This window comes from Larus michahellis, unplaced genomic scaffold (assembly GCF_964199755.1).
Source record: "Larus michahellis unplaced genomic scaffold, bLarMic1.1 SCAFFOLD_34, whole genome shotgun sequence".
Taxonomy (NCBI): domain Eukaryota; kingdom Metazoa; phylum Chordata; class Aves; order Charadriiformes; family Laridae; genus Larus; species Larus michahellis.
In genome coordinates this window covers 1,008,628-1,027,168 of record NW_027436399.1, presented here as the reverse complement: position 1 = coordinate 1,027,168, position 18,541 = coordinate 1,008,628, and the positions used below count along the sequence as shown (strand labels likewise).

The window sequence follows — 18,541 nt, the reverse complement described above, 5'->3', positions numbered from 1 at the left end:
CCTGCAGAGATCTCAGCTCTCTGGTGGACTATCAGCCAGCACCAACCAGAGTGTACAAAAAGGACCTGCAAAAGGTCTTCCTGAAAGGCGAGAGCCAGTTTGGTGGATTTCTAAGACCAATTGAATACTTCAGTTTGAGAGAAATCTTCCCTAACTTCTCACTGCTTTTCTTTCCATTAACAGGTCTCCAAGCCCAGGGGAAGAAAATGTCGAATGGCAGCTCCATCACCCAGTTCCTCCTCCTGGCATTTGCAGACACGCGGGAGCTGCAGCTCTTGCACTTCTGGACCTTCCTGGGCATCTACCTGGCTGCCCTCCTGGCCAACGGCCTCATCATCACCACCATTGCCTGTGACCACTGTCTCCACACTCCCATGTACTTCTTCCTCCTCAACCTCTCCCTCCTCGACCTGGGCTCCATCTCCACCACTCTTCCCAAAGCCATGGCCAACTCCCTCTGGGACACCAGGGACATCTCCTATGCAGGATGTGCTGCACAGCTCTTGTTCTTTGTCTTCTTTATTGCAGCAGAGTATTGCCTTCTCACCATTATGGCCTATGACCGCTACGTTGCCATCTGCAAACCCCTGCACTACGGGACCCTCCTGGGCAGCAGAGCTTGTGTCCACATGGCAGCAGCTGCCTGGGGCAGTGGGTTTCTCTATGCTCTCCTGCACACGGCCAATACATTTTCCCTGCCCCTCTGCCAGGGCAATGCCCTGGACCAGTTCTTCTGTGAAATCCCCCAGATCCTCAAGCTCTCCTGCTCACACTCAGACTCCCTCAGGGAAGTTGGGCTTCTTGTGGTTAGTGTCTGTTTAGCATTTGGTTGTTTTGTTTTCATCGTGCTGTCCTATGTGCAGATCTTCAGGGCCGTGCTGAGGATCCCCTCTGAGCAGGGACGGCACAAAGCCTTTTCCACGTGCCTCCCTCACCTGGCCGTGGTCTCCCTCTTTATCAGCACTGGCATTTTTGCCTACCTGAAGCCCCCCTCCATCTCCTCCCCAGTTCTTGATCTGGTGGTGGCTGTGCTGTACTCCGTGGTGCCTCCAGCAGTGAACCCCCTCATCTACAGCATGAGGAACCAGGAGCTCAAGGATGCCCTGTGGAAACTGATGACCAGATGATTTTCAGAAGCAATAAACTTCTTCGGTCTTGTTTTGGAAACCACTCAGAATGTAGCTTGTTACAGGGCAAGCCCATCTTCTGTAGCTTTTCTTAGTTTTGGTTTGAGTTTGTGATTTTGGCATTGGTTTTCTTTGTATAATGCTGTCCACAAAGAAGTGTCATCATTTTTGCTGTTTGTAACTATGCATCTACCTTAACTTGTGAATCCCACAGACATTGTAAAAGAGGACCAGTGCTCTCTGTGTCTTTAAACAAAAGAAAGAATCTTCTAGCGACTTGTTTGCCCAAGATCCTTCCTTTGGGACCTGCTCTGGAGCTGCAGGGCTGTGCCTGTGAGCAGAGGTGGAGGGGAAAGGGTCTCAGCACAGCAGCACTGTCAGGGAGCACCAGCCTTGCTCTTTTCAGACTTATTCTCTTTCTGTTTCCACACTCTCCTGCTGAGCGCAGGTGTTGCTGTAAGGACCGAGTGCTCTGGCAGCTCATACTCCTGCTGTGTGCTGTCCTGTCCCCACAGGCAGGGACAGGCACTGGGCGCTTCTCCGGCAGAGCTGGCCTCCCCAACAGCTCCTCCGTCACTGTCACACCGTGGCATTGCCGCAGGGCGGTGCCTGAAGGCTCAGGCCTTCTTCCAAAGTTGCTCTCAAGGAAATGCCCAGGAAAGCGCCCCGCAATCGAAAACACCTGTGTGCAGCTTAACTGTGTGAGTGTGCAGGGGGGGACAAGCAGCAGGTCCCTCGCCCAGCCAGGGCTCCTGGGAAAGACAGGAAGGGCCAGCAGAGCAGGTTCTTCTCTGTCCCTGGCTGTGATGGACACTAGGGGTAAGATGCCCTAGGGTCATGCTTACAACTTATCCAGTAACAACCACCACTGGCCTCTCGCCCCAGCTTGGGGAGGTTGGTTGTTCTTCTGAAGAAGTCCATGTTTGTATTGTAGGAACCAGATGCAAGCATGCACGTCGTGTGCGTGGGGTGAGATGAACCCGAGTAAGCCCAAACACCATCAGCCATTCCCGGGGCTTCAATGAAGGGCTGTGGGGCGGACAGTGTCTGGAGGTCACTTCACTTGGAGAGTAACGTCCCCTGGGAAACCCCCTGAATGCAGCACTGGGATGGGCTTCCTTGACCCCAGGTCCCTGTGTCCATTCCTCACGCCGTGGGGCATCTCAGAGAGGTGCCGAGCAGGGAGACACAGTGCGGGGCTGAGGTGCTGCCGGCCTCTGGGAGTGGCAACAGGAGGCCATGGAGTCTGCTGCAGGGCCTCTGCCCGTGCCAGGGAAGGACTCGTGTCTCTGAACAGCACTGCCAGAGCCCTGACAGTGCTGGGTGTGTCTCCAGGAACAGCCTGTGTGCTTCTCCGTAAGAGACGAAGACAAAATAAGGTGAAAAAAATAATGGGTCAAAATAAAAGTAAGTAGAAAGAAGAAAAATCAAAAAATAAAAAACATTAAAAAAAAAAAAAAAGAAAAAGCTTAAAAGCAAAGGCCACATGCAGAAGAAAAGGCAAACCGAGGAAGATTTTTTTCTCTATTTCCCATCAGCAGACAATGTCAAGTCACCTCCTGGGAGGCAAGGATTCAGTACATGTAGTGGTTTTAATGGAAGACAAATGTGTTAATAGCGAATGTCCTCCCAATTCCTTTCTCTCAGGTTTTATGGCTGAGAATGTTGCCACATTGCATGGAATATCCCTTTGGTCAATTCAGTAAAGCTGTCCCATCTATGGCCCATCCCAACCACTTGCCCACCCCGAGTGTACTACCTTTAGAGGAGGTTGGAGGGACAGCCTTCATGCAGTGCGAGCGCTGCTCAGCGATAGCCAAAACACTGGTGCGGGATCAACACCATTCTAGGCACGAGTAGGAAGCACAGCAGGGTATGGCTGCTATGGGGAAAGTTAACTCCATCCCAGCCAGACCCGGTACAAGGGTGTTCAGGGGTCTCTTCCAACCTGAACCATTCTAGGGTTCAATGGATCTTTTCCTTGGAGAGCTCTTTGAAGAAAGAATAGAGAGAGGAAGAAGAAGAAAGAGAGCGGCAGAAGTAGAGATGCAAAATGCACCATTCTAAATATAGAAGTTCCTCTGAGGAACATTTCTCCCCTCAAAATATTGGTAGGAAATCTGTGAGATAAATTTGATGAAAGAAGCACCCTTTTTTCTGCTCAGGGACTGGGCGACAAGGAGGGTGATGGGTGGGTATGGACTCATAGAATCATAGACTCATAGAATGATAGAATGTATTGGGTTGGAAGGGACCTTGAAAGGTTATCTAGTCCAAGCCCCCTGCAGTGAGCAGGGACATCTTCAACTAGATCAGGTTGCTCAGGGCCTCATCCAGCCTGGCCTTGAATGTCTCCAGGGATAGGGCCTCCACCCTCTCTCTGGGCAACCTGGGCCAGTGTCTCACCACCCTCAGTGGAAAGAACTTGTTCCTAATGTCTAATCTAAACCTGCCCTGCTCTAGTTTAAAACCATTGCCCCTCTTCCTATTGCTACATACCCTTGCAAATGTCGAGCCATTGACCACTGCCCTCTGGATGCCATCATCCAACCAATTCCACATCCACTGAACAGTCCATCCATTCAATCCATATCTCTCCACTTTAGAGAGAAGGATGTTGTGGGGGACCGTTTCAAAGGCCCTACGAAGCCCCGATATACAACATCTGTAGCTCTTCCGCTGTCGACTGATGTGGTCACTCCATTGTAGAAGGCCACTAGATTGGTCAGGCAGGACTTGCCCTTGGTGACGCCATGCTGGCTGTCTCGAATCACCTTGCTGTCCTCCATGTGCCTTAGCACAGCCTCTAGGAGGATCTGTTCCATGATCTTGCCAGGCACAGAGGTGAGGCTGACAGGGCCGTAGTACGCAGGGTCCTCCTTTCTACCCTTTTTAAAAATGGATCTCATGGTAACAGCATCAGAAAAAAAAAATCCAAAAAAAACAAAAGCAGAAAAAAAAGCCCAACACAAATTTGAACATCGTGGGAGCACAACTGGGATGGACAGACTAGCACACTGATATCACCCTCAGGGACTGAGCAGCTGCCTTCTGCTTCCTCATCATCTGGAGGCACTACTGTCTGTCACCCAAGTCAGACCCTTGGGTCACATGAACCATTTTTCAGTTCTCATAGACTATACTCATTATTTCTCCATCGACTCTGACAAGAGCCGAGTTACCCAGATATCCAGGCTGTGGACGGCATATTTCTCATGCAGTGACCGCTTGGAGTAGCTCTACTGACCTCTCTCCATATTTGCCATTCTACAGCTTTGAGAGGAGGAAATCACCCTGCAGCGCCTGGCCCTGGCCATGGCTACTCCAAGCCATAGCACTGATTCCTCACAGCCTTTCTGACTTTGGTCTTTCGGTCCTGGTGGGAGATGATATTATTGTCTTAATCTTGAATTTGTTGGGTAACCCAAAAGGAGAGACTGGAGGCTGTTGGGTTACATGTAGGGCTTCAGAGAAATCAGGGAGTGCATTAACCTCACACAAGGGCAGGAGATACTTCCCCCTGGAAGGGGTTATTTGTGCTATTGGCCACACAGCCACCCAAGGCAGCTGGGGTAAGAATCACTCAACCAGGTTTTAGGCATTGGGGTGAAATGAATCTGCACAAATACAGAGATTTGCAGTGTAGTGACGTGACCCCGTCCTTTTTTCCTTCTCATGCACGCAGCTCAAATACAAGCTTTGTCTCCAGGCCCCTTCTGGATGTGAACCATCATGCAGACAGCAGAAACAGTGTGAGTTCAGCCTCTCGGGGCAAACTTTGTCTAACATGGGGGTAACGTGGGGCACAGGCCCAGGTTTGAACGCAGAGAGGTGGAGGTGCGGAGAAGCCTTTTCTGTTGCTGCACCGTTGAGGTAAACCCAGATTGAATCGGTATCTTTTCTGCTTCCCTGGGTTTTGGGGGGTTTGTTTTTTATTCCCCTTCCATGAGTTTAGCAGTTTCCCTTTGAGCAGCTAAATCTCATTTTTCAGTTTCTCCACTTTTTAAAGACATAGATGAGTCATGCCTGACATCTCATGATGGCTGAGGGAAATGTCTCAGCCTGCAACTGGAAATAGGTGAAGTTGTGAGGAGATAAATGTGTTGCTTCAGACAAGAACTGGTATGAATACAGCAAAAACAGAGAGTGAAGGTGAATGAGCAGGAAAAAAAGGAAACCTGCCCAGTCCATAGAGCTCTGCAGAAGGGGGCTGGAGCTGTACATAACATGAGGTGATACAAGTGGGATCACGACTTAGAGAAAATTTTTCAGCAAGGCTGTGTGAGAGAGGACCAGATAAACAAGAGACTCCACAGTGTGCGGAAGTGATGGGAAAAAAGGTCTTGGGGTAAAAGCGTGAGAAACAACGGGAGAGATTTGGGTTGCAGAGATTTGAAGTAGTCCTGTCCAGGTCTGAGAGGCTGAGTTTCAGAGACAAGGGAAAAGAGAGAAACTCTCAAGCATGTTTTGGAATTCGTGGTACTATCACTAACAACAGAGAGGACGTTGCTGCAAGGCAACTCTTATTCTTCATGATGATGCACTAAAGCTCTTTTATTTCCTTCCCAACACTTACTATTACTTGTCAAAGTAGCTGTAATTTTCAGTAATTAGCCTCTGGCACAAAGTTCTCAGGACAGTGTTTTTGCTCTCGCTGCTATCTCTTTGTCACCATTTAAAGATGACACCTCGTAGACAGAATTGCCCTGAATTCATGCCCGCTTTGTGTATTTTCTCCCTGGTTCCAGTAAGAGGTGGAGGGTGGGAATAGGGAAGTTGGTCCAGGCCAAGGTACAGATCCCAGATTTCTGGAAAGGCACAAAGGAAGGCAAATTTTTCATGTGGTGGTGTGACCGGTACCCACTGCTCCTGACCCCTGGAGTACACTGACACAACACTGTGACCTGCATTTCCAGTCTGCTGAGTCCTAACTGTGCAGCAGAGATCCTAGAAGCTCTGAACTGCCTTCGTCTGCCCTGCGTTTCAGCACGTCAAATGAAAGTAACCGAGTCAAAGAGTTGGTTTTGAGCTTCTTCACAGCCTAAAGCACCGCATGGGTAAGGAGACTGGCCAGGAAATGTAAATAATCAAAGGTAGGATGAGACACCTACAGAGCACAAGACAATGCCACCCTGAATTGTCCCAGGAGCTGAAGAAAACCTCACCTGTAGCTGACTCTCCTCTCCCAAGGAACACTGCAAGGCACAGGCTCATGGAAGAGTTTTTGGGAAAGGGGTTGATGGGGAAGCCTCTGGTCCAGCCTCTCACCAAAAGGTAGGGTTGTCAATCCCCAGGTCAGGTTGGGTGACATTCTGGGGAGCTGAAAACCTCCAAAGATGGAGATAACAGAGAGTCGATGGGTGTCCTGCTGCAGGGCAACGTCCGCCTAGTCCGTGTTTCCTAATGCTCAGTATAATCTCCATGGAGGATGCTTGCCACTGTTGTCTCTGCCAAACATCCTGGAGGTGGATTGTCTCCACCTTCCTCTCTCGAGGAAGATGTCACCTGCTCTTAGACTGCCCTGTGCCTCCCCTTCAGCAGACTGAAGAGGCCCAGTTGTCTCAGCCTCTCCACACAGCTCATGTGCTTCAGGCCCCTAACCCCATCCTCACAGACTTCCTCTGGACTTTCTCCAGTTTCTCCATCCTCCTTTCCCAATAGGATCCATATATGGCATCCACCATAACTCCCACACCCTTCTCCCCAGGACACTCCTCAGCCAGTCGGGTCACAGCCTGTCCCAGTGCACGAGCTTTGTTCTGCCCCCAGTGCACACCTTGCCCCCTTTGCCTTATGAAACTTCACTTCAGGAGGTTTCATTTGGCCAAGTCCCCAAGTGTGTCAAGGTCCCTCTGGACTGAAAGGCCAAATCATCAGCATTTAAGGTTTGATGGACAGTGCCTCAAACCAGATAAGCATATGGGGAATTGCAGGATGCTACAGGTCATGAAAGAGAATGATTTGCTTTATGGATTTGCCACCCAAGTTTGAAAATCAGCACACCAGCCATCTCAGATATACCCCAAGGTTGTAACAAAATGAAAAGCGTGGCCAAGGGGGAATGGATGGACAGGGAAACCGTTCATTTTGGAGGGCAGTTGGATATAAAAAGAGAAGCAATTGTCGTTTCAAGGAATGAAAAGGTCAGGGCTGTTTGGGGGCACCTCTGAAGCACCCTGGCACCTGATGTGAATTACTTCTGGGGTCAGAGACAACCTAAGAGCTTTCCCTAATTTGAAGAAATGAAGGGGAAGGAAGGACAGTCATATTTAGGCTAGAAGGGTCCTCGGGAGGTGTCTCGAGCAGCCTCCTGCAGGGCCAGACCAGTTACTGAGGGCTTTCTCCAAACACATCTTGGTCACTTGCTAGAAGAGATCCAGTGCACGCTCCCTGGGAAACAGCTTCCAGCACTTGACTATCCTTATGCTGGAAAAGTTTCTCCCTGTATCTACCCTGACCCTCTTGTTTGTCATCCCATTGCCTCTTGTCTTTGTGTCTTGTACCATGGACATGAGGCTGACTCAGTCTTCAGAATGAAAAGTCTGGGAAGATCATGGAACAGATCCTCCTAGAAGCTATGCTAAGGCACATGGAAGACATGGAGCTGATTTGAGACAGCCAGTATGGCTTCACCAGGCTCATGTCCTGCCTGACCAACCTAGTGGCTTTCTACAACGGCATGACTGCATGAGTGGACAAGGGGGGAGCTATGGATATCATCTCTCTGGACTTCTGCAAGGCCTTTGACACGGTCCCACACAACATCCTTCTCTCTAAGTTGGAGAGATATGGATTTGATGGGTGGACTGTTCGGTGGATAAGGAACTGGCTGGATGGTCGCATCCAGAGGGTAGAGTGGTCAATGGCTCGATGTCCAGATGGAGGGGGGTGGTAAGCAGTGTCCCTCAGAGATCCGTACTGGGACCGGTGCTGTTCAACATCTTCATCAATGGCATAGACAGTGGGATCAAATGGACCGTCAGCAGGTTTGCTGATGACACCAAGCTGAGTGGTGCGGTTGGCATGCCAGAGGGACAGGATATCATCCAGAGGGACCTGGCGAGCTAGAGAGGTGGGCCTGAGCAAACTTACGAAGTTCAACAAGGCCAAGTGCAAAGTCCTGCACTTGGGTCAGGACAACCCTCGTTACCAATACAGGCTGGGGGATGATGTGATAGAGAGCAGCCCTGTGGAAAAGGACTTGGGGGTCCTGGTGGATGAAAAGCTGGACATGAGCCAACAATGTGTGCTTGCAGCCCAGAAGGCAATCGTGTCCTGGGCTGCATCGAAAGAACCGTGGCCAGCAGACCCAGAGAGGGGATTCTCCCCCTCTACTCTACTCTCATGAGACCCCACCTGGAGTATTGTGTCCAGCTGTGTAGCCCCCAGCACAAGAGGGACATGGACTTGTTGGAGCGGGTCCAGAGAAAGGCCACGAAGATGATCCGAGGGCTGGAGCACCTCTCCTGTGAAGAGAGGCTGAGAGAGTTGGGGTTGTTCAGCCTGGAGAAGAGAAGGCTCCGGGGAGACCTTATAGCGGCTTTCCAGAACCTGAAGGGGGCCTATCAGAAAGCTGGGGAGGGGCTGTTTGCAAGGGCATGTAGCGATAGGATGAGGGGCAATGGTTTAAACTAGAGCAGGGCAGGTTTAGATTAGACATTAGGAAGAAGTTCTTTCCACTGAGGGTGGTGAGACAGTGGCACAGATTGCCCAGAGAGGGGGTGGAGGCCCCATCCCTGGAGACATTCAAGGCCTAGGCTTGATGAGGCTCTAAGCAACCTGCTCTGGTTAAAGATATCCCTGCTTACTGCAAGGGGGTTGGACTGGATAACCTTTCAAGGTCCCTTCTAACCTAACAGATTCTATGATTCTATCATTCTAAGAGCTGGACATGGATGTGAAAACCATCAGCAACCAGCCCTAGCTCTTGTGATCATGACCTTGTTAGGTCACCTCCCAAAGGGAAGGAGAAAGTTTATTCTCCTGCCAGGTGCCAGACCTCACAGGATCAGACTTTGGCCTAGTCTTGCGACTTTTTAGGGGGGAGCCCGTGTGAGCAGCACAGAAGGGCAGCAGAGCCTGGTACAGCAGTTCTTCAAGTATGAGAGTGTGCAGAACCATCATCAGGGCAACAGGCAGAGCTATCAGGAGAGAAGCTTGGGGAAACAGGAAAGTCATGGGGAAGCTCCATAGAAGAAAGGAAACATGCAAGACGTGGATGCAAGGATTTAAAAAAACCAAAACCAACACATCACAACACCAAAAAAAGGGAGGAATTCAGAAATAGAGTTGGATTTAGGAAAGCCAGAGCTCACACAGAGCTAGAACACTTGCAAAGGAGTTCAAGGGTACAGGGGAATAGTCACCGGCATAGGACAGTGTAGGGCAGCCTCTGGTGGGATCCCACTCTCCTTTCGGGGGGGGGGGGGGGGCTTTGGGGGGCCCTTTGTGGGGGCTGGGATTGCCCAGATCCTTGTGTATTTTACTGTGGCTAACTTATCTTCAATTGAGGTGCCTGAGAAGACACCAGGTCACTACAGCTCCAGGGCTTTCTTGCCTCTTCACCCACCCACTCACTGCCTAGAGCCTAGGAGGACTCCTACCGCTGTCCTGCACTCAGCATCGCACACCCCCACACCTCCCTGCCCCCAGGAGCAGCCCTGAGCATCCCATGAGGGAAAGGATCCCCATTGCTGGGGGATGGCCATCAGCGCTTGAACATCCTGCTTGATGGAACACATCAGGGGCTTTCACAAGAACCTCCAGATTTGATTTTCAACCTGTAACCAATGCCCCTGACTTCCTGCGTCACCAGCCACAGGTTCCCTTCCCAGCGAGGTTCCCTTTCCTGGTCATTCCCTCCATGGTCTCTCTCCACTGATTAGCCTCGCTGGGGCCCAGTAGCACCCTCAGAAACTTGGAGATTTGCTGCTGACTTCTACTTCTCCAGAGGCTTGGGCTTTCAGGATCTGCAGTTCAGGAACTTGGCACCAGAGGGCTCATTAACATGCAAAACTCACCCACAAGCCAAGCCTGTAGGCATGATTTTCTTAACTCTTTAGTTGTTTTCTGGTTAATCAGAGAAATTTCAGAAGTTAAAATATTGCAGTAATAGAAAACAATAAGAAAGGTTTTTCCTTTTGCTCCAGTTTTCTTCATTTCTTTTCTTACACATTAAGTGATAGCGGCAATCTCCAAATGGTATTGAAAGCCGACATCTCCAATGGAGGCTGAAAATACAGACAAGTAAAGACCCCAAATGTCAGACACTCTATGGGCAGTCCTTGTCCCAACCCACATTTCTCTCTTCAGCCACCTGGGACTCCAGCAGCCTTGTTCAAGTCCGAGTTTTCTCCACTGCAGTCTGTAGCTCCGTCTTTCACCCCATCAGCACTGGTATCCACAAGTTTTATGAAAACCAGTGCCAGCCTTGGCTGTCGTGACCATGAAATAGTGGGGTCTCACCTCCCAAGGAGAAGGAGAATAGAAGAATGCAGATGACAGACCTCAGAGGAGCAGACTTTGGCCTAGTCTTCTGACTTTTTTGGGGGAGCCCATGTGAGCAGCACAGAAGGGCAGCAGAGGGTCTGCAGTACAGTGGTCTGCAAGGACAGCGTCTTTCAAGTGCGAGAGTGTGGTCATACCCATAGTCAGGACAACAAGCAGAGCTACCAGAAGAAGAGCTGGGGGAAACCAGACACTCATGGGGAAGCCCCATAGAATAAAAGAAGCATGAAGAGGTGGATGCAAGGATGAAAACAAAGGAGGAATTGAGGAATATGGTTGGTTTTAGAAAAGCCAAAGCTCCCGTAGAGTTGACACTTGCAAGGGATTTGAAGGGCACAACAATGAGCAGTTACTCCTTCAGGAACAGCTAAAGAATAAACAAAGATAATGTGTGGTCACGGCTGAATTTGCAGAGAGTAGGTGTAGATAGGTACGAGGTACTCTTGGCCTGCGTCTTCACCAGCAAGGTCTCCCAGGTCCGTGTGCCTAAGAGGCAGAACCCCATGCGAAATCCAGGAGTGGATGCAGATCAAGTCAGGGGCTACATAGGTAAGGTCAACCTTTGGTAGTCCATTGGACCAGACAGGATGAATCCAAGGATGTTGAGAGACCAGGCTGATGTCAGAGCAGGGCTGCTCTGATCCATTTTGGATCATTTTGTGTGGCTGGGCAGCAGCTCTGTGGAAATGGCCCTGGCGCTCCTTGAGTTTTATCAGGCCAAACAAGAGCCAGCAGCAAAGGCGGCCAACAGCATCTGAGGCTGTATGAGCAGGAGCACAGCCAGGAGAAGTGATTGTCCTGCTCTGCTCCGCACCTTTTACACCACACCCTGCCCAGTGACAGTGAGACAATGGCAAACAGGAGCCAGCTCACTGGAGGGCCACTAAGGTGGTAGCCCTTCCATTGTCCTTCAAGTGTTTGTGTGATTTCCCTAACAACAGCAGCATATACCACAACAAGAAAACATTAAAGCAACAACATCATTGATCGGCCTAAATATAAATACCTGCCCTGGAGCAGTCTACATCTGTGGTAGCCCCTCTGGGCAATGACAATGGAATCAAAGAATCAGCATCGCAGAACAGTAGGGGTTGGAAGGTTTGAAGAGGTAAGGTCTGTTCAGAGGATGTTTAGACTTCTGTGACACTGACTGTGAAAACATTCATGAGAGGCCTTTACCTATTTACAACCACTAACCTGAAGCCCTACCACCACCTCTAAGTGAAGGTAGTAGGGTAGCAAACACCGAGGGAAATGGGCAAGACAAATTGTAGCAGGGCTGAGTAGAGAGGAAGGATCACCTCCACCGACCTGCTGGCAGTGCTCTTCCTAGTGCAGCCCAGAAAGCCATTGGCCACCTTGCTGCAGAGGTGCAAAGCCTGGAGAAGAGAAGGCTTTGGGGAGACCTAATATCAGCCTTCCCACACCTTCTTGGCTAGCATCAAGAAAATGCAGACGGGCTCTTCAGTATTGTGCATGATGGGAGGATGATGGCCAATGGCATCAGCTGAAAAAAATGAGCAAAACATCCTCCCTGCCAAGACAGTCAAACACTGGAGGAGAGTTCCCAGAGGGCTTGTGTCATCTCCATCCTTGGAGCTTTGCAAGCCCAGAGCTTTTCAAGCCCAAAATGAAGGAAGCCCTGAGCAACCTGGTCTGACCCCATAGCTGACCCTGCTGTGAGCAGGAGGGTGGCCTAGAGATTCTGCATTTCACTCCACCATGGAGCTTTCCTTCATGAGGGGAGGGAAATCAGTCAGGTTCCTGGTGACCTCGGAAGTCAATCAGAAAGTCTGGTCAGACTTTCTTCTCCCACTCTGGGCATAGTTGCTCAGATGCAGGGCTGCTTGGCAGGTCCCCACAAACAGCCCTGATCCTTTCCATTGCTTCACCATTTCTTTTTCCCTCTTTTCCCACTCACAGGTTCCTCCCTTTGACCATCCTTGTATCCTCCCATGGGCAAATAGACCATCTCTATTTCCTCTTTCCTCCATGGTCCTAGTTTGGCTTCCTTTGTACTTTCATTTGGTGTTTCTGAGCTTCTCACCATGGGAATGCGTACCTTGGTGAACAATGGCATTGATCAAGTGCCTCCTTTGATTATCTGTAGTGTCCTGCCATTCCTCATGCTGTTATCTTGTCAGAGGCAGCACATGTCAGGGAGAGCCATCTGCAGGCACACATGAACGACTGGCCCAATGGAGCTTCATTCCTGGGGGACCCTGATAAACTCTGGGATTCAGCAAATGGAAAACTCACACAGTTTTAGAAGGAGAAGTGGTCAGACCTTTCCTGGGGGCAGGATCACCCCACAGATGAGGGCACGCTGTGGCCTGACTGGCCAAGGACTGACCCCAAGGAGAAGGGCCTGGGCATTACGAGGGATGCAACTTTAGCCAGTGGTACATGCGGACCGTGAACTGGACTAGCTGCACACAGGGCTGCATTAGGGGGCACGTGGCCACCAAGACAAGGCATTTATCTTGTCTGAGGGCAATAAAGAAAGATTTCAGGGCCTTGGGATGGCTTGTCAAGGGTTCAGGAGTACAAATTGCGTTCTCCTCTGCCCTTCCAGTTTTGGGGACTGATGAATGTGTAAACAAGAAAATCAGACAGATCAACACTTGGCTCCAAAACTGGTGCTACGAGTAAGGTTTTGGGTTCAGTGATCATAGTTTAATCTACAGGACACCGAGCCTGCTTGCTAAGAATGGGAAAACCCTATCCCAAAAGGGGCAAAAGGGACTAGGCCAAGAGTTAGCAAGGCTCATGGACAGGGCTTTAAACTCGTATCGAAGGGGGAAGGGGATAATACCAGGCCCACTAGTAATGAGCCTAGGGATAAAGGGCCAAGGATGGGGGTGAAATTGGTAGTCCAGCGGAAGTGCATCTACACGAATGCACGCAGCATGGGCAACAAACGGGATGAGCTAAGCCATTGTGCAGCAGGACAGCTATGATGTAGTCGCCATCACGGAAACGTGGTGGGATGACTGTCACGACTGGAATGCTGCAATGAATGGCTATAAGCTCTTCAGAAGGGATTGGCAAGGAAGGAGAGGCGGGGGTGTGGCTCTGTACACCCGGGAATGTTTTGATTGTATAGAGCTAGATTCCAGTGATGGTAAAGTCGAGTGTTTATGGGTAAGGATGAAGGGGAAGGCAAATAAGGGAGATCTTGTGCTGGGAGTATGCTATAGACCACCCAACCAGGATGAGGAGACGGATGAGGTATTCTATAAGCGGCTGGCTGATGTCCCACAATCGCCAGCTCTTGTTCTGGTCGGGGACTTCAACCTGCCAGGTATCTGCTGGAAATATAACACAGCAGAGAGCAGGCAGGCTAGGAGGTTCCTCGAGTGCGTGGAAGAGAACTTCCTGACACAACTGGTAGGTGAGCCTACCAGGGGAGGTGCCTTGCTAGACCTACTGCTCACAAACAGAGAAGGACTAGTGGGAGATGTGGTGGTCGGAGGTTGTCTTGGGTTTATTGATCATGAAATGGTCAAGTTTTCAATACGTAGCAATGTAAGGAGGGGGGTTATTGAAACCTCCACCTTGGACTTCTGGAGGGCGGACTTTGACTTGTTCAGGACACTGGTTGAGAGAGTCCCTTGGGAGACAGTCCTGAAGGGCAACGCGGTCCAGGAAGGCTGGACGCTCTTCAAGAAGGAAATCTTACAGGCCCAGGAGCAGGCTGTCCCCAAGTGTCGCAAGTCTAAAGGGCAGGGAAAATGGCCAGTCTGGATGAATAAGGAACTTCGCATGGGACTTAGGAATAAAAGGAGGGTTTACGCCTTTTGGAAGAAGAGACAGGCAACTCAGGAGGAGTACAGAGATCTCCTTAGGTTATACAGAGAGAAAATTAGGAAGGCAAAAGCCCAGCTGGAGCTCAACTTGGCCACTAATATTAAGGACAACAAAAAACACCCCATGGTGTTCAGCCTCCTGAGCTGGAAGATAAGGGTGGAGAGCAGAACAACCCACCCATAATCCAGGAGGAAGAAGTCAATGGTCTGCTTCTGCACCTAGACGCACATAAGTCTATGGGGCCAGATGGGATTCACCCAAGAGTACTCAGGGAGCTGGCGGGAGAGCTCACCAAGCCTCTCTCCATCATTTATCAACAAACCTGGTCAACAGGGGAGGTACCAGATGACTGGAGGGTGGCTAATGTGTTGCCCATCTGCAAGAAGGGTCGGAAGGAGGATCCGGAGAACTACAGGCCTGTCAGCCTGACCTCGGTACCAGGAAAGATCATGGAGAGGATCATCATGAGTGAGCTCTCACGGCAAGTGCAGGGCAGCCAAGGGATCGGGGCCAGCCAGCAGGGGTTTAGGAAGGGGAGGTCCTGCTTAACCAACTTGATCTCTTTCTATGACCATGTCACCCGCCTTCTGGATGCGGGGAAGGCTGTGGACGTTGTCTATCTGGGCTTTGGTAAGGCCTTTGACACTGTCCCCCACAGCATTCTCCTGGAGAAGCTGGCGAATCCTGGCATAGACAAGTGTACTCTTCGCTGGGTTAAAAACTGGCTGGATGGCCGTGCCCAGAGAGTTGGGATTAATGGGGTGAAATCCTCTTGGCGGCCGGTCACCAGTGGTGTCCCTCAGGGCTCAGTTTTGGGGCCAGTTTTGTTTAATATCTTTATCGATGATGTGGATGAGGGGATTGAGTGCACCCTCAGTAAGTTTGCAGACGACATCAAACTGGGTGGGAGTGTTGATCTGCTTGAGGGTAGGAAGGCTCTCCAGAGGGACCTGGACAGGCTGGATCGATGGGCCAAGGCCAACTGTATGAGGTTTAATAAGGCCAAGTGCCGGGTCCTGCATTTTGGTCACAACAACCCCAAGCAACGCTACAGGCTTGGGGCAGAGTGGCTGGAAAGCTGCCCGGCAGAAAAGGACCTGCGGGTGCTGGTGGACGGCCAGCTTCACGTGAGCCAGCAGTGTGCCCAGGTGGCCAAGAGGGACAACAGCATTCTGGCTTGTATCAGGAATAGCGTGGCCAGCAGGAGCACGGAAGTGATGGTGCCTGTGTACTGGGCACTGGTGAGGCCTCACCTCGAGTGCTGTGCTCAGTTCTGGGCCCCTCTGTACAAGAGGGACATTGAGGTGCTGGAGCGTGTCCAGAGGAGAGCGACCAGGCTGGTGAGGGGTCTGGAGACCAGGGCATATGAGGAGAGGCTGAGGGAGCTGGGCATGTTTAGCTTGGAGAAGAGGAGGCTGAGGGGAGACCTCATTGCCCTCTACAACTCCCTGAAAGGAGGGTGTGGAGAGGTGGGTGTTGGCCTCTTCTCCCAGGTGAATAATGACAGGAGCAGAGGAAATGGTCTGAAGTTGCGGCAGGGGAGGTTTAGGTTAGATATTAGGAAGAATGACTTTACTGAAAGAGTGGTCAGGCACTGGAACAGCCTGCCCAGGGAGGTGGCTGACTCACCATCCCTGGAGGTATTTAAGAAACATCTAGATGTGTCACTTCAGGGCATGCGCTAGTGGCAGAGACTGTAGTTTGTTTGGTTGGACTCGATGATCTTAAGGGTCCTTTGCAACCATGAAGATTCTGGGATTCTGTGGTTTCAGCAGACCTGCTGATCTGTTAGTCTCAGTCTCTTGTCCAAACTTAACATCTGCTTTTCCATTTCTCTCCCCTCCCCAACACTCACCAGCAGTAGGAAACTCAAAGCACAAACTCAGGAAAGATCTTTGCCTTTATAGGAATTTCTGCATTAACAACGGTCACGAAAACTCCCCTCAGAAATGTCCTGGGCGTGATGTGGAATTGTGAATAGCCATGACCCATGCAGCACCCTCAACAGCAGAAGGACTCTGCCCTGCTCGGGGTCACTCCTTCCACCCACACCTTCTCGCTGCAGCGCTGTGAGGAGCTCCTTGGGCAGGCTGAGAGCTGACCCTGGCAAGCAGCAGAGTCCCTGCCCCGGCACACAGAGCCCTGGGCTGCAGGGACCCTGCTCTCAAGGACAGCCCTGGGCACCCCTGCCTGCACACCCACCTTCACAGTCCTGCAGCCGTCCCTTGAATAAGGTGTCTGTGATGCCGTGTCCCTCTGAGGGTGTAGCGGGGCAGCCCTGCTCTGCAGTACATCCTTCCTCTCACTAAGGAAACTCTTCCAGTCATCCTGCCAGATTCTAGATTCTTTCTGCCTCAGGGTGGGATGTGCCACCTCCAGGAGACTCTTGCAGGATACTCATCTGCATTGCCCAGCTGCCAGGTACTTGCTGTGTCAGGGCGTGAAGATCTCTCCCTCAGTGAACTCCCAGTGTCCTCCCACTACTCTCAATCCCTTCATCCCCCAGCCTGTATTGAGACCAGGGCTTGCCACCACCCAGGTGCTGGACCTTGCACTTGGCCTTTTTGAAGCTCATAAGGTTCACATGGGCCCACTTCTTGAGCTTATCCAGGTCCCTCTGGATGGCATCCAATCCCTCAGATGTGTCAACTGCACCCCTCAACTTGGTGTTGCCTGCAAACTTGCTGAGGGTACACTCGATCCTTCTCTCTGTGTCGTTGATGAAGATACTAGAATCAAAGAATCATAGAATTGCCTGGGTTGGAAGGGACCTTTCAGATCACCAAGTCCATCCACCAGCCTAACGCTGACAAAACCCATCACTAAACCATATCTCTAAGCACTACGTCTGCCCATCTTTTAAATACCTCCAGGGATGGTGCCTCAACCACTTCCCTGGGCAGCCTGTTCCAATGCTTGATAACCCTTTCAGTGTAAAAAAGTTTCCTAATATCCAGTCTAACCCCCTGGCGCAACTTGAGGCTGTTTCCTCTTGCCCTGTCTCCTGTTACGTGGGAGAAGAGATCCAATGGCTCTTCAATGGCTCCCTTTCTTCAATGACTGATGGCTGAGGAGGACCCTGTCTGTTATCCGGAATCCTGTTCCCATCCATTGCTGAGTCCAAACAGAAACTTCCCCAGAGCCTGCTGGTGACATCTTCCTGGGAACTTGATACATTTTTTTATCTGTTGTATCAATATCATTATTTCCTTTTTAATTTATTATTCTATTTTATTGAAGTAGGGGAGTTCTTTCTAAACTCATAAATCTCTCTATCTGTCTCCTTCCTCTCCTTGGAATGAGAGGTGGGGGAGAGCATCTGTCATCTTGTCATTGGCCAATCTGGCATAAACCAAGACACATGGGCACTGCTGGTTTCCCTCTCTGGAGAGTGCCAGAGGCTGGATCCCCTTCTCAGGACAGTCTCCTTGCAGGAAGCCACAGGCACCGGGGCAGCTCACCGGGTTCTTACTGGCACTTCACTGGCATCTGTTTTGATATAGTTGGTGCTTTTCTGTGACTGCTTTTTCTGCACAGGTGATCATAAAAAGACAACTATTCCCAAAGAGATGGTCAACAATGCCCCGTTATGGCCAGGAAAGAGCTCTGGAGGAAGGAAGGAAAAAGCACCTGGACGATGTAAAATGCTCACGGCATCTTCAGCAGAGTAAGCGGTCCTGAGCAGCAGTAATTGTCTGTGTGTAGGTCTGGGACAGAGGGTCTGGGGATGTCAGTGATAAACAAGGGGATGGCTGATGGCTTTCATGAATCCTGAAAACCATGTCTGCAACCAGCAATGGAAAACAGTTAATGTCTGTGGGCGGAAGCTGAGGAAGAGGATCATCCTGAGAAGATGTCAGGAAGGAAGGTCCCCTCCTGTGCAAACCAGGGATGACAGGGACATTTCCACCTCATGTGCAGGCCTCAGCCTAGGAGATGGGGAATGCCCACGGCTTGGTGTAGCTGTGCTCAGTCGTGCCCTATGAGCTGACCTTGCCCTTTTCTTCCTCCACTCCCTACACATGGATGGACCTCAGGAAACAGCCATGAGCCTGGAGGATGCACAAACCTCCTGGGCCAAGGTCCCATCACTGCAG

At 50.8% G+C, this 18,541-nt stretch overlaps 1 protein-coding gene across 1 annotated transcript; it reads left to right on the top strand.

The window, feature by feature from the left end:
• The first annotated feature begins 551 nt into the window (after positions 1-551).
• On the top strand, positions 552-7,818 carry LOC141737312 (olfactory receptor 14J1-like). Its single transcript, XM_074571991.1, has 2 exons — positions 552-1,105; positions 7,764-7,818. The coding sequence occupies exons 1-2, from the start codon at positions 552-554 to the stop codon at positions 7,816-7,818; spliced, it is 609 nt and encodes a 202-aa protein (XP_074428092.1).
• The last annotated feature ends 10,723 nt before the right edge of the window (positions 7,819-18,541 follow it).

Bases quoted from the DNA above. Each gene is read 5' to 3' on its own strand.
- LOC141737312 (XM_074571991.1), top strand. From the start codon at position 552: ATGGCCTATGACCGCTACGTTGCCATCTGCAAACCCCTGCACTACGGG. The intron at 1,106-7,763 runs GTGGAAACTGAT...TGGCTTCACCAG, and splicing joins CAGGAGCTCAAGGATGCCCT to GCTCATGTCCTGCCTGACCA.